Here is a 15,921-nt window from a genome sequence, read left to right on the forward strand (position 1 = left end):
GAACAGCATTTATTTGAAATAGTTTTGCAACATTGTACAAGTCTAAATCAATTAATAATCATCATTGACCAATTTAACTGCAAAAAGGAGCTGGAATGCACCGCTGCTTCAATGTATATGTAATGAGTGATTATAATCAAGCTGTGGCGAGCAGGACGAGGGCTGTGAGAGAACGGCACGCTCATCAGTATCAGTGTGATTACTGAAAGGTTCTTGTATTCTCTAATGTCTGTATTTCTTGATATCTGAATGCAGTAACAGTGCTTGCTCATTTAGCCCGGCTTCCAGAAATGAAATATGGAAAGATGTTTTCTTTTGATAAAAAATATCTTCAACATGTGTCAATACATTCATCTGTTTTTCTAGGGTACTCTGACAGCAATGGTCACAGGGGTCATTGAAGTCTATAGTTTAAGGGACCATTTCTTTGTTAAAGCATATACTGCGTTATACTAAAGTGTAGCTCTCCTTGAGAGAAAAAACACATTTTCTTGATGTTTTGAGACGACTCTTCAGTTTATAGTTAGAGCCTGGCCAAATCCGACCTTGGAAAAGCTGTGTGTTAGTCTTTTTGGTTATAGGTTAAGGAACCACTCGCATTATTGGAGATTGACTCGGTTGTTTGGGACAGGCTGGCACCCAGCAACCCAAATCTGACAACTGGAAGGTCACGAGGTGCCTAACTTCAGGGTCCAAGTGTCAGCCGCATAATCGATGGAGATATGCTTCAGTCTGTCTATATGTGTGGAAAATTAGTATGTTTATCTATTTCTTAGCCAATGAGAATCATTTAACCTGAAGCAAGGACGTAGCTTAGACCTTGGTGAAGGGTATAACTGATCTTTGTAACTGTAAGCGGGGCGGCCTACGAACTCCATGTGAGTCTTGAAGCTGACTTCTGCTGATGAAACTGCAAACTATCTTCAGTACATCTTTTCTTTAATTTATTATAATTCTGGGTCTTTGACTGTAAAACCCCTTTTGCCTGATTATTCAGTGACTGTTTGACCTTGTTTGAGCAGTTACAGACTTTCTCTTGCTCTGTAAAAGTGCGGTTACTTATATTTAAAAAAACATTTAATTATATGAACATAAGTATATTCATAGTTATATGATGCTATTAAGATATTCTATTAATTATATGATTTCATAGTGTATACTGATGTATATCATTTGTAATCATGTGATTAGTGCGACATGATTAAAAGTACTGCAGATTAGATAGGATACAGAAGGGACTAATATTCCTCACACAGCTTTTACTAGTAACTCATAAAAACAGAACGAAAGGAAGTGGCAGAATGAGGGAGAGAACTGGCAGGAAACCAGCATGTGTTAATGGGTTGAATGCGATGCCATGTCCTCTGATCTGTCAGCTTCACACACATCACCATGAATGGTGTTCACCCAGAACCGCATGGGTCAGGTGAGGTACTCCTACTCCCAACCGAACCAATGTGACCCTTTTGTGTCGCTTGCTATAAATATCAGATTTTTATTCTGAGGGGCTTTATAAGGTTAGGAGAAAATGAAAATATTAAATGTTTCTATTAAATCCAGTAACACTACAGTCTTAATCATTATTAAATATTCCAATCGAACAGGATTTATTATTATTTGTAATGTATATGTGTGTATATATATATATGTATGTATGTGTGTATTTATATGGGAGATAAACTGTGCTATGTTTTTATATTGTATTAATATATATATATATATATATATATTCTTTTATTTTTTTATTGCTCGAAATAAACTTCAATCAATCAATCAATCGATTTGGGGTCGGGACTGTTTAGGTGGTTTACATGCAATCATTTAGCAGACGCTTTTATCCAAAGCATCTTAAAATATAAAAAAGGTTACACCTTATTTTAAGATGACATAGTTACATTGTACTTACTCTAAGTAATATTGATTAACTACATATACTTACTATAGAGTTAGGGTTAGTTACTTGTGCATGAGTAACTAACATAATTTACTGTTATTACTATTGTAAGTACATGTAATAACAAGTAACTATGTCACCTTAAAATTAAGTGTGACCAAAAAAAGCACAAGCAGTTTATCATACAGTAGCCAGAGTAAATTAGAGTAGCACAAAAGCAAGAGCAGAAATATAACAGCCTAAAAGTGGAGAAAATGATACAGGCTGTAGATATTATTAAAGGTGTTACTCTACAACAGGTTAAGTAGAGATCGACAGAAAGCATCATTAAGCAAAGGCTATGATCATGGCTAATGAATAGTGGAATGTTTTAATACTTAGGGGCCGCAAATGAGTGCTAGACTGTCTGCAAACAAAGTTCAAAGAAAAAATTGTATTGAAAAATCATAAAATATATAAAAATACACATTTACAGAATTTGACATTTCATTCTGCTTTCTAAATAATAGTCATTAAAATGAAATCATGAGGTAAATCATTATTTTGTTGTATTGACAGCCAAAGTTATATGTCTAGTAAAAAGGTGGATAGAAAAAAGAGGCTTGATGGAACTAATATTTTCCAGAAAAAAAACAACAATAATATTTTACACAAAGTTATAATATTCAATTTAAGTATGAAACTGTCTATGCATGAAAATATGTAGCTTTCTTTATATTTTAGGAGGGGTCCTTGCAAAATCCATGGCATCGTGAAGTTTGAAAACCCCTGCTTTAGAGGGTCATAATTTCTTTTAATTCCATTCTTCCTGTTATATGTTAATTTGGTGATATAAACTAGTGTTTTTGAGTGCATGGATTCCATTTTAATCAGTATCACTGTGTGTCTGTGTTTTGTTCCAGGATTTTTTGATTCTAAAAATAATCCATCTGTGGGTGTGTCCCAGGATGCCCACCATCCGCACACTGTGTCCACTTTCGTCTGGGACTCATGCCTAGTGCCAGGGGCATCAACCACCCAGACACTACTGTCAGCATCGGGACACAGGGTCAGAGAGAGGGAGACCAGGAGAATTACAGAGAGAGAATGCGTTTAAGAGGGAGGGCAGGAGGAGGAGAGTGAAACAGGAACAAACCGGATTCTCCATCCTGTAGGAGACAGACAGGAGGTTTGTTCTCTTCGAAAAAACAGACAGCAACTCTGTATTTTTTTCGAAATCAGCAAGAGATGTGGAGGTGTCAGCAGATGCATAATGCAACAGGGCGTCACCTCGTAGCAGATCGTCAGTTAGGTACTACACACACACACACACACACGTTTACAGTGTGTGTAATGGTGGTGTCTTTTTTTCTTCGCAATCCATCACTTCTCTGCAAACCCCCTGCTCAGAAACTCTTTACACCAGAATGGTGTGGTAGCATCTTTCTCACTCACTCTTTCTTACCTAGAATGGGGAAAGTGAATATTTTATCATCAGAAAAGGCCATGCTCGGACCTATTCATAGTTTAGCCTCCTAATGAGTAATTCATTTGAGGCCTCTGCAAAAATATGAATGCATAATTAATGGATTACGATCTTTAAGTATTCATGAGCCACTCACTACATGGGTGAAACACCCTCCAAGGTCCTTGTGGCTGGTCTGAGATAAGTACTGCCATTTATTTTTATTTTAGATGCGCACTTCTAACTCCTGTTGTTGTTTGTTTAGGACTTAAATTAGCTGTATAATTGATTATTTTCATGTAATTGCTGGACATCATGAGTGAAGCTAAAGTTTAACTATAACTTCTGCCTTCCTCATCCATCATCATAATAAAAGCTGCAACATTAGTCCATTTTGACCTAATTGATCAATGGATAATCTCCAGTGTTTGATCTTTAATTACACACTTTTTTTTTTGTCTTTAACATTTCAAGTAAAACAGAATATGTGTTAAATTATTATTATTAAACTTAAAAACATGTTTAAATTCATAGTGACACACATTCTGTTTCCCTCCCATTTGTATCCTCCCAAAAGTGACAATTGTTTTTCAATTTTACTGAAACATGCATTGATTTATTGCTGGTAATACGAGTTCTGTATGTTTCCGAGATCATTATTTGTTTTTGTGTTTCAGTTTTTCCTGTGAGACAGAAACTTTTTTATATGAAAAAGCACTCTGCATCCTTCTTAACCAGAGGTTTTCTTTTACCCTCCTTTAACTACACTAAACCGTCATCAGTTGATGCAAGCGAAGTGTGTGCTATCATCAGGAAAAGTTTGTTTATTTATTTACCAGTATCAGTAGTTTGGATGGCTTCACGCTGCAGTTTTACACTGTAACAGTGTTGGCCGAGGCATTCTCTGAATTCCCCTGTTTACTGATGTTGTGTGTATTTTTCCCTCAACTTGCTTGCGATGCAGAGCTGTGTTTTCACACCCCAATGGGAAGTGCTGCATTGCTGCGACAGTTATAATTAACCTTTATATCCTTGCGCCCCCTTCTGGTTATTTAATGCGTTACATGCGAGAGAGCGTGTGATCTCCTGCCTCTCTCGCATGTAACGCATTCAATAACTTCTAAATGCTTCTATTAAATAACTGCACACTTCTTGATGTTGAAGTTTTTGCTGATAAGGTGGATTTAGATAATAAAAAAACTCATAATTTAGTGCATCTGCTGATTTCAGATAAGCTGAAGAAGATATCACATAATCAAAGATTTTACAAGCATTGACAAGACACAATGATTTTCAAAGTGAAATATGGTGTCATATGTTTTAATGCACTTTTTCTACACACAAAAAGACATTGTTACAGCTGTGAACTTACATCTTAGTACCAAAGTAATCTCTATAGGAACCCTTTCATAAATCCTCATATAAAATTCTGGACTATCACTTTACATGCAGATTCATTTCTATATCTATAATCTAATAATCTTACTGAACACTCTTTAAGACAACTCCTGGAGATGTACATTTTCAATTCTGATATTTAATTCATCTAAAATGACTATTGTGACTTATAATCAGATATTTCTAGAACACAAATATAAAACGCAATTCAACATTTGAAAAAACAAAAAAAAAACGTATAGTCTACTGTGTAAATAATTATAATAAGTAGTGTATTTTATGTTTTCAGAATATTTTGCAGTGCATTGTGCCTGGAGAGGAAACACGTACCCCTGTCTTTATACACACTTATGTAAAATTAAATGTATTGGCTGCTGCTCTAATACGTGCCTCTCATAACTGACATTTAAACTGTGGAATGTTGTGTTGACTTGAGTCAGGAATGTGTATTTATGATGCTTGAGTGTGTATTATGATGAGAGCAGGTAGTATCCTTTAGGTATATAATGATTTCTATATCGGAGTCTGGCTTTTTTTAGCGCAGGCTGCTGGCCGGCATGCAGTCGCACAGTGCCCTCTTCTCAGCCCTCAGCACCAAATTCTCCGTCTGAAAAATATGAGATATGACAAAGCAAAAGTGAAGCCCCAAGGTGTCTGTCTCCAAAATTTCTGAAAGATGCTTCATTGACCAGATCGACTAGACATGAACCTCTCTCATGGCTTGATTCTGTAATTCCTAAATGAACAGGGATTGACATTAAAGTCTGCATGAAATGGAAGTTGCAATAGTCTTTTCTTTGCTATTGTGATGTATATCTGAGTGAAATGGCTTCTCGAACAAGATTGGATCATTCTGGTTTGTTACTGCAGTGATGTCATGTGAGTGACAGGTTGCCCCGCCCTCTCGCCAGTAAACACGTGATCAGAGAAGAGAGGAGATGTCGTTGTAAGTGGAAGGGGAAGTAATTTATAAAAAAGTTATAATAAATACTGCAATATTCCATTAAAGAAATAACAATTGTCAATTTTGATTCCATGGTGACTTTATTTTAAGGATTTTCAACCATGTATTGTAACCATATATTGAAGGGGGTCAGCAAATTATCATTGGCTCTTAAATTAATTTTTGTAATAAAATGAAATTGTAAAAGCTAAAGTTGAGAAGGTAAAGTTCAACTAAATTGTATTGTCTCTACTACATTTAAATATCCACAACAAATATATAATTAGGACAACACTTTCGTCTTAGTCCACCAAGTCCTTGGCCTGAAAAAGACTGCATTCAATGGTTTTATGTCTCAAATGTCTCGATGTGTTCTCACCCGTGAGTCTAAGTTGAAAGCTGTTTTCTTCAGGTCTTGCAATGCTCTCTGCATGAACTCGAAGGCATGACAATCAACGCATGGCCGGCCTATTAAAACAAAATTGTGCAGTTGGTAATGAATTCACATTGACCAGCAGCAGGGTTAATATCATTAACTAAACCTTTTAATATTTAACTGTTTTTGTTATAAGCAGGAATGGAGGTTATTTAGCAAAATATAAATATTAGATGAAAACTCAAAAGAAAAGAAAATGAGAAATGATGGCAACTAGCTGAAATATGGTTAGTGGAAAGTGGAAAATAAAAAATTAAACCTAAATGGTTTAAAAATTACAAAAGCACATAAAACTACTAAAAACTGAAATTAAAATGAAAACTGCTAATATAAATCAAAACTATAATAAATATATAAATATTACTAAAACAGCACTGCTCCGGAAACGCCATACCCATTCTTGAGAAGACATGAAATGATAAATTGCTTGTTTCCCACACTTCTATAAAAGCACACAGTCTTACTCTCAGCGGGGATGACCGTCCCTGATTCCTCGGCATGAATGTGTTTGAAACAGACGAGCTGGATCAGCAGCAGCGCCACTGTCGCCAGTGCTCCGCTTGGCCTCATACTGTGGCGCAGCATCACCGTCAACAATACCTGCGGAATCACAACACACTCGGCGCTGTGGAGGTGCAATGGACACAATGCTCTTAATATTTACATTTTACCGTATAGCAGACGGTTTTTGATAAAAATCGACTAACAAATTGAGAAATGCCTCACAAAAGACAGACTAACAAAGCGAAAATAAGAGACTGTCGAGCATCATTTTTTGTTTTATTTTACCTTTGTCTTTATAATGGTAAAATATGGTCATTTACAAATACGATCACCAAAACACTCCAGTCCCACTCCTGTTAAGCGCATTAGTACAGCTAATAAAAGCAGAGCTAATTTGCATTACCTGTAGTTTCCGATAAAGCCAGCAGTACCGTTGGTCAAACCACCGCCCTCCTATTCGTTCAGGACGCAGTTTCGTTGCGGAGCATCAATTGCGTTTTTGAGATCTATTGTCCTTCGCGGAGCACCGTAGGAGGGAGTCCGATATGTTTAACGCCCAGACAACGTTTTTCTCTCTGATTGGCTAATGCTGGTCACATGGGTTATATTCTCACTCGCATATAAGTTTTGATTTTTATTGCATTACTAATTAGGAACAGTGCAGATTTTAATAATTGTATTTGTTGTTTAATTAACAGTATAGATAGATAGATAGATAGATAGATATATTTGGTGGCATTAATTTGACCAAATTTCACATTCATAAATGCAAGTTTACAAATAAATAGGCTGGTTTTGTTGACTGAAGTAGACAATGTTAGATTTGGTGAGCTTTATTTTATATTTTATACCCTATTGTATGCCCTGTATACCCTATATTATTATAATATAAAAAAGTGTTAGGTAATAATATATAATAATTCATTTTTGTTTGCATAATTGTACAATGTTCAAATTAAAGAGCATGCATGCATGTTAATGTTTTTTTTTTTTAAAAGAAATGATATTCAGAAATAAATTCACACAACAAATTAGCACTGATAACTCAGATAACAAGTGGTATTATTATTAATCAACAAATGTATACAAAACACAGGTTGTAAACAAAACTTATGATAAGGGATGCTTTACACATGGCCAAATACAGCACAGCGCCAAATCAAAATAGGCTACACAAAACATAAAAATAAGAAAAATAAGCACTGTTTAATAAATCACTTATAACTCAGATAACATACTGATTACATGTTTGTAAAAGTTTTCAACTTGTGATCACACGGGTCCTAGCGCGCTCATGTGTGTTTTCTTAGGTAGCCTGTTAAAATGCCCGAACTCATTATTCGTCTTTTTCCAAGATGGCGTCGATGAGGGAGAGCGACACCGGCCTGTGGCTCCACAACAAACTTGGATCGACAGACGAGCTGTGGACACCTTCGAGCATCGCTTCCCTACTCACCGTATCGGTCATCGACAACATACGCCTGTGTTTCTCCAGTCTGTCGCCTCCGGTGAAGCTCAAACTCTTACTGGGGATGCTGCATCTCCCGCGCAGGACCGTGGATGAGGTGCGACTGCAGGACTCACTCCTCCTGCTGCTGCCACACACACATACACACACACACACACTAACCCTAACTGTCTTAACTTCCCAGTGTGGCATGCTTTATTGGAGTGGCATGTTGTTTATTAGCAGTAATTGTGTAATATGTTGCTGACACGTATGTGTTGCATGTGTAATAATAACATGGCTTCCACCATGAGACCCCTGCAGCAGCAGCTGCCGTCTGGATAATGTCAGTCTCCGGCTGCTGTTTGTCTTCAGCCTCTGGGCTTGAGCTAACCTGCTAGCCTTCCTGTATGTAAACATGCAGTCAACTTTGTGACTGTTGTTGGCATGTTGTTTTGATGCAGTTTATTTCTATGTTTGGACGAGTAAAACGCCCCCCTTATAAATATTTACCATGGTATCTGTAGTTTCCGCCAAAACACCACATTTTAGTACAGTCATTGTTAATACTGTAAACCAATGGTAACTTGATGATAACCAGGCTCTGCTGTCATAAAAATACATTAGAAACGGATTTTGGCGGGAGCTTTGATTACCATGGTATTTTGTGAGTAAGTGAAAAGTCTCGATACTCACTCAAAAAACGCGTTCATATACAGTTGCGATCATATATTTTCTTACCTCTTGCTGAATCTGCAAAATGTCAATAATGCTAACACAATACGAGGGATCATAATAATTGCATGTTGTTTATTATTAAACAAAGTATATTAAGTCGGAAATCATGTATGCAGCTTTTGGTAAAGCTTGAATATAAATGATTGTATGTTTTAGTGAGTTTTATTGACTCGCACATTTAACTCTAAAATAAAAATAAAAACTTTAGTAAATTGTATAGAATAATGGATTAGTGGTTTAAAAAAAAAACTCAATGTAAAGTTTTCATCAAGTGTTTCTTCAGTATTGTAGTTAATTGTTTCACTAAATTAGCCTGAATTCCTGTCATGATTCTTTTTTTGTGTGTGTGCATATTGCCTCAGGCACTAAAAAGGAGGGAAATCTACAGTAGCAATAATGTAAGCAGAGGTGGAATTAACTATTTACAGTATGGCGCAAACCACAGTGAAATAGTAGCAGATTCATTTGACAAACTGACTAGGTTAAATCTTTTATTCTCTCTCTATCCCTCATATTCCAGATGAAGGAAGCTCTATCAGAGATCATTCAGTTGGCCACTGTGGACTCTGAGCCGTGGGTGTTAATGGTGGCCGATATCCTGAAATCATTTCCAGAGACCGGCTCGCTAAACCTGGATCTGGAGGAGCAGAACCCAAATGTACAGGACATACTTGGAGAGCTGCGTGAGAAAGGTTGGTCTGACATCAATGATTGGAGTGCTAGTAAAGGGTCAAAAGTCATTGTAAATAATTTTAATATTTGTCTCTTCTGGTTTCTAAGCACCTCCATCTCTTCACAATAAATTCTAGTCTAGGTTCAGATATTTCTCCACTCTGGACTACTTTTGACTACATATTAGGAATGTACATTTTGGTCAGTTTGACAGCTCATTGTTGGTCTTTGTACTTGTGTCTGACAGACGACTTTGTTAGGCGCACTCACGACACATTTTAAAGACACTGTCTCTAGTGAAAAATTTGATTTTGAGTGCTATATTACTGTCTTAGGCTGAAATCTGTGTGATGTGCAAAGTGCTACCCAAAATGCCTCTGTAAACATTCACTTTTAATATAATTAATATTAAAAAGTTTAATTTTTATATATCAGTGTTTTCATTTCACAATCATTGACCATCTCTATTACTCTATATTCAAGTAACTGACATTTATTGTGTTTGTGTGGGGTTCTAATTAGCTTGTGATGAGTTTTCTCACCTGCCTGTTATTTGCAAGTGCATATGGTAAGTATGCAATTTGGTAAGAAAGCATCTGCTGGGACTTACTGTTGATGTTTGCACCTCCATCCAGTAAATGAATGTGAAGCGTCATCAATGTTGCCTTTGGAGTGTCAGTATCTGAACAAGAGTGCTTTGACTACGCTGGTGGGGCCACTCACTCCACCCATCAAGCACTTCCAGCTCAAGAGGAAACCCAAGAGTGCTACGCTCAGAGCTGAGCTGCTTCAGAAATGTAAGTGTTTATGAATTATTGGTGCCAGAAAAACTGTGTTTTCAGCATGATTTCATTAAAGTCATTTAAAATCAGAGTTTATGCTTGTTCGTTGAGTGGTGATTGCCATGTGTATTATCCATTATATTTGTTCTAAAGCCACAGAGACTGCCCAGCAGTTAAAGAAAACCGCAGGAGTGCCTTTCCACTCCAAAGGAAGAGGTCTGGTAAAGAAGATTGACACCACAAGTAAGATTTATTTGTATGGTAAAATTTTATTACTGTCATGACAATAATATCAAACTTTAGGTTTGAAATGATACAATAATAGATGTAGTGTTCAAAGTGTGTCAAATCTTTTTTTGTTGTAAAACGTCAATGGAGCATGTCCATAGTTAAAGTGATGAACTTAAGGAGAACTGACCTTATACATCAACTAAAATGCCTTGGAACTGGTTGGTTAAAAGTAATTTTTTTTTAAAAAAAGTGGATAAAGTGTTTTACACTGTTTTAAGATTTATAAGAAACATACTTTTATTCAGCAAAAAATGCATTACATTGATCAAAAGTGACAGTAAAGCATTTATTTTGTTAAAAAAGACTTTGGTAGCACTTAACAAAAAGGTTTCTTTCACTTGTTAACATTAGTTAACTACATTAGTTAAGATGAACTAAGGATGAACAGTTCTACTGTATTTATTAGCGGTTAAACGGATCGTAGTTGATCGTTGATCCATACGGACCAGGCCCCATGATTCGGCACGCGTGTGTTTCACGGATTCATTTGCTAAGTTTCAACATCAATACGGCACTCACTCGCACACACACACACACACACAGAGAGAGCTGCATTTCAGATAGCGAGCGAACAGCAAATTGATTCCTCTTTCGCATCTCCATGCACTTGAACAGACTCATACACACAGTTGTGTCAAAATACAAGTCTCAGCAAGTATTCTTGTAAACAGTCGGTTATGACTTAAGTAAACGTAAACAGCTGAGAAAGAAGTTTGATGTGTATCGGTATATTGGATCCATGCAGTCGGTCTTTGACAGCAGCCTATAAATACCTGCTGCTGTCAAAGTCATTAATGTTAATCAAACAACAAAACAGCTTTAACAAAGATTAATCTATATTTATAAAGTCAACACTATAATATTTAATTTTTTTAATAAATTTTTTACATTTAGGCCTAATTATTACATCTATACCTGAATACACTACATTTAGACCTTACTTAAATTTAAATAAATTTCTAACTCTGTTATATTTTATTTATCTATGCTTGTAATTAGTGTTTTTAATCTTATTTTTACTAAATTTTTCTTTACTTGCCTTTAAAAATGTTTGAACTTTATTAAATAGGCTAGTCGTTGTGGTATTGAAGTACTTTGTTTTTTTAACTAATAAATGGAAAGCAAAATTACATTTGCTGATCCGAAAAAGGATCTGATCCTTGAATCAAAAACCGTAATATGAACCGAACCGTGAGTTTTGTGACCTGTTGAACCTCTAGCATTTATTAATCTTAGTTCATGTTAATTTCTACATTTACTACAGCATTATTAAAAGTTGTATCTGTTAACATTAGTTAATGCACTGTGAACTAACATGAACATGCACATTTTATTAACTAACAATATAACAAAGGTTAATAAATGCTATAAAATATATTACTCATTGTTAGCATATATTAGTTAATGCATTCATTATTGTTAATAAATTAGACCTGTGTTACTAAGATTTCTATTTCAAATAAATTCTGAACTTTCTATTCATCAAAGAATCCTGATGTATCACAGATCTATCCGTGTAATGTATCACGGTTTCCACAAAAATATTAAGCATCACAGCTGTTTTCAGCATTGAAATGTTTCTTGAGCAGCAAATCAGCATATTAGGATAATTTCTTAAGGATCATGGGACACTGAAGACTAAGTAATTATAATTAAATTATACTGAAAATTCAGCTTTACCATCACAGGAATAAATTACGTTTTGAAATATATTAAAATAGAACAGTTATTTTAAAATGTAATAATATTTCACAATATTTCTTTTTTATTGTATTTTTGATCAAATAAATGCAGCCTTGGTGAGCATTAGAGACTTCTTTCAAAAACATAAAAAAAAAATCTCAAAACAGCACACTAGATTAATAATGAATGATTGTCTGTCTTTTCTCAGCACCGCTGAAGGGAATTCCCAAAGCACCATTCCGGAGCCCTACCACCCCAAGCATGTTCAGCCCTCCCAGTAACAGAACCCCTATTGCCCCTGCCCGCACGCCACTGCGCAAAGAAAGGGGGGTCAAGGTAACTGTCTAGCAATGACCAGTAATGAAGTCACTGCATAACATGGGCATATCTAGTAGGTTTTAATCTTTATTAAAAGCTTAAAAGCAAAATTTGCAGGTGACACTGGGATTTCTGAGTCATGAACTGTATTTTGCCTAGTTCGTATGGATGTCATAATCTCTGTATAGGCTTTATATTGTCAGGTTATGAGATTGTGCGTTTTCTTGCAGTTGTTGGATATATCCGAGTTGGATATGGTAGGAGCTGGCAGAGAAGCTAAAAGGAGAAGAAAGACTTTGGGTAAGTTCAAGAAGTATTTTGAGTGTATTTTGAGTGCTCTGCATTTTTAGTTATATTGTATTTTGGTCTTATTTAGACACAGAAGCTGGAGAGAAGGCGACCAAAGAAGAGGCGGTCGTGGAGAACGCAACACCAGACTACGCAGCTGGCTTGGTGTCCACACAGGTAGTTTTGGAAATCTTGTCAGCCATGTGATGGCTTCCTTGAATGTGGGTCAGAACAAAACTCAAATCTGTTTCCCCTCTCCTCTCAACAGAAACTTGGGGCGCTAAACAACGAGAGTGCTTTGCCGTCAACCAGTTACCTTCCCGCCACCCCCAGCATGGTTCCTTCCTCGTCTTACATTCCCAGTTCAGAGACACAGCCAGGTGAGCCATCGACAGATGCAGGATGGGATGAATGCAAAGAAATTAACTGCAGTAGAAAATCTATTGATTAGACACTACAAATATTAACAGGAAGCCAAGCTAAATGTGAGCTTAAAGTCTTCTCAATGTCCATTTTTCTGCATTGTGTTATATTTAGCGAATGCAGGCGGTTCAGGGCGTGAACCTACAAACCGGCAGTCGGAGGAGTCGTCCGCGCCAAATGCGGCTTCTGCTTCACTACCTGGCCAGTTTAAACAGCGGCCGCCCATGTATAATGCCAGCACCGCCAGTCCCACCGCCCCCACTTCACCAACCACGCCAACCAGCACGCCCACCAACAATGCCCCGCCTCCTGCCGCCACAGCAGCACAGCCAGACATGCCCACGCAGCCGCCCACCACTGCAGCCCAGCCCGCACCCACGCCAGCGACCCAACCCAAAAAGAACCTGTCGCTCACGGTAAGAATTCATGGATATAATGATTTTACTGGACTGTCTTTTTTGTATTGTTACTAAACAACCGTTTTATTTAGAAATTTCATTAATAGATGTTTTAAAAAAATATATATATTAATTGAAAATGGTGAAAAAGAGGTTATCATGGGTAACACATGTCAAGTCACAGTACAAGTCAAGTCAAGTCATCTTCATTTATATAGCGCTTTTAACAATGTAGATTGTTTCAAAGCAGCTTTACAGAGATAAGCGTATAATTTAAGGTAACAGAGATTGTTTCGGCTTTACAGCAGAGTTAAGTTATTTCCATCTAAAGTTAGTTTTGATTGATTTGCTTCCGTCGCAATGATCATTTGTTATTAAATTAATAACATTGGAATAACAAATACATTTCCATCATCTTAATGTGTGATATCGCACTTTCCTTAATGGTGTATAATAATTTTTTCCTAATACTTATTATACTTTTCTAAATTGAACCTTTAAATGAATGTGATTCTCTCCTTACATTATATTTAATTTACAATTCCTAGCCATTGGTCCGTTGTTGTAGGGTCTACCTGCAACCATTTACGAGTTATGGATACTTGCTAAAAGTATCTTTAATAAGTATTTATCCATGTCCTAAACAGTTTCTGGTATTTCCCCTAGATATAATGTAATGAATGAATAGTCAAACTCTTCTCCGATTATATTTTCAATTTCAGCCCAAAAAATATGAAAATGATTAGCCATTGATGTTCCACATTGCCTCCAACAAAAGCCCCTACTCTGTGTGCTTGTGTGTAGTGCTGTTAGTTTTGGAAGTTATAAAGAATCATACTGAAATCTTTCATCCAAACTCCCTCAATGTTGATAGAATTTTAATTGTTTAAAAGAATTTTGTGCTCACCAAGGCTGCATTTATTTGGTCAAAAATACAGTAATTCAGTAATATTGTGAAATACTATTTAAAATGACTGATTTCTATTTAAAGAGATTTTAAAATGTAATATAATTTTTTAATGGAATTTGTAAGCTTATTAAAGGTTTTACTGTCACTGATAAATGTAATTCATCCTTGCTGAATAAAAGTATTCATTTCTTTAAAAAAAAAAAAACCTTACTGGCCCCAAACTTTTGAATGGTAGTATATAGTCTGTGAAGTTTAATTTTTATTTTGCACCGTCCACAGAGAGAACAGATGTATGCTGCGCAGGAAATGTTCAAGACTGCAAACAAAGTTACACGGCCTGAGAAAGCCCTCATCCTGGGCTTCATGGCAGGATCACGAGGTATTCTGGATTTGCTTTCATCGGTTTCTGTTAATTGATTGACAATATTACAGTTCCTCTTTGTTCTAAATGACCCTCCTAATTTTCGTCTGTCGCATCCCCCCGACAGAAAACCCCTGTCCGGAGCAGGGTGACATCATTCAGATCAAACTGAGTGAACACACAGAAGTTCTGCCTAAAGCGGACGGAACTGGCAGCACCACCATGCTGGTGGACACAGTGTTTGAGATGAACTACTCTACTGGACAATGGACCCGCCTCAAGAAATACAAACCCATAACCAACGTCTCCTGAGGAGGACTGGGTTAACAAACAGGGCGTTTACATAGACACATATGTATACATTCACACACCCCTCTTCGATGTCACCTGAGGAGTGCTTTAAAACACAAATATCGTGTACATGCGCTGGAATGTACATAGTTACGGGCCAAAATCTGAGGTATTGGGAATATGCGCTAGTGAATCTCTGGATGCTGGTTTCAGACAGTTGCAAAGGACTTCCTGTTTGGTTGACCTCATGTCCTATCTCTGTTTCTGCGTTGCCAAAGACAGGGTCCCTTTTACAAAACAGCTGTTTTCTTTATCTTTTTGTTAATGTTTGTATCGTCTCTTGTTTTTAGGCCCATTTCAGTTTTCATAGTGTCGGGGGAAATGATGCGAAATTGAAGCGGGCTGGTTAGTTTGTGTCTTAACCTATTTTTGATTGAGACATTGTTAAGAGATCTTAAAAGGGTACAAACATGCTATTACAGTGTCCCACCAATGAAACAAAAGAATCTGTCCATGTGTTTTCACACTGAGAATGTTTAAAAATGTTTTCAAGTTCCTCCTTGGATGGGAAAGAAAGAAAGAAATGAAAACAATAAAAAAAAAGTGTAAAACAGGTTTTCTGTTCAGTACTTCTCAAGAAGGTTTTTTTTTTTTTTTTTTTTTTTAAAGGAGGAAATAAATGAAAACATGTCCAGATTTG

At 36.5% G+C, this 15,921-nt stretch overlaps 2 protein-coding genes across 3 annotated transcripts; one reads left to right on the top strand and one right to left on the bottom strand.

Annotated features, from left to right (window-relative positions):
• Positions 1-4,779: 4,779 nt before the first annotated feature.
• nicol1 (NELL2 interacting cell ontogeny regulator 1) lies at positions 4,780-7,144 on the bottom strand. 2 transcript variants are annotated; one of them, XM_079867079.1, is made up of 4 exons: positions 7,023-7,144; positions 6,580-6,715; positions 6,059-6,147; positions 4,780-5,343 (listed from the first exon to the last, which is right to left on the bottom strand). In XM_079867079.1, exons 2-4 carry the CDS (start codon positions 6,698-6,700, stop codon positions 5,272-5,274), a joined length of 282 nt encoding a protein of 93 aa, XP_079723205.1. In that variant the 5' UTR covers positions 6,701-6,715; positions 7,023-7,144; the 3' UTR covers positions 4,780-5,271. The 2 variants fall into 2 exon arrangements, with proteins under 2 accessions (XP_079723205.1, XP_079723206.1); XM_079867080.1 differs by having other exon boundaries at positions 6,580-6,740; positions 7,023-7,127.
• A 753-nt stretch (positions 7,145-7,897) lies between these two features.
• On the top strand, positions 7,898-15,604 carry nelfa (negative elongation factor complex member A). The gene is made up of 11 exons (XM_079867140.1): positions 7,898-8,184; positions 9,325-9,496; positions 10,112-10,273; positions 10,412-10,501; positions 12,441-12,568; positions 12,781-12,850; positions 12,927-13,015; positions 13,107-13,218; positions 13,376-13,677; positions 14,849-14,948; positions 15,058-15,604. Exons 1-11 carry the CDS (start codon positions 7,975-7,977, stop codon positions 15,240-15,242), a joined length of 1,620 nt encoding a protein of 539 aa, XP_079723266.1. The 5' UTR covers positions 7,898-7,974; the 3' UTR covers positions 15,243-15,604.
• The last annotated feature ends 317 nt before the right edge of the window (positions 15,605-15,921 follow it).

This window comes from Squalius cephalus (genome assembly GCF_949319135.1).
Source record: "Squalius cephalus genome assembly, chromosome: 3".
Lineage (NCBI taxonomy): Eukaryota > Metazoa > Chordata > Actinopteri > Cypriniformes > Leuciscidae > Squalius > Squalius cephalus.

Bases quoted from the DNA above. Each gene is read 5' to 3' on its own strand.
- nicol1 (XM_079867079.1), bottom strand. From the start codon at position 6,700: ATGCTGCGCCACAGTATGAGGCCAAGCGGAGCACTGGCGACAGTGGCG. The intron at 6,148-6,579 runs GTAAGACTGTGT...TTGTTTTAATAG, and splicing joins GACGGTCATCCCCGCTGAGA to GCCGGCCATGCGTTGATTGT. The intron at 5,344-6,058 runs GTGAGAACACAT...CATATTTTTCAG, and splicing joins CTTTCAACTTAGACTCACGG to ACGGAGAATTTGGTGCTGAG.
- nelfa (XM_079867140.1), top strand. From the start codon at position 7,975: ATGGCGTCGATGAGGGAGAGCGACACCGGCCTGTGGCTCCACAACAAA. The intron at 10,502-12,440 runs GTAAGATTTATT...GTCTTTTCTCAG, and splicing joins AAAGAAGATTGACACCACAA to CACCGCTGAAGGGAATTCCC. The intron at 13,016-13,106 runs GTAGTTTTGGAA...TCCTCTCAACAG, and splicing joins CTGGCTTGGTGTCCACACAG to AAACTTGGGGCGCTAAACAA.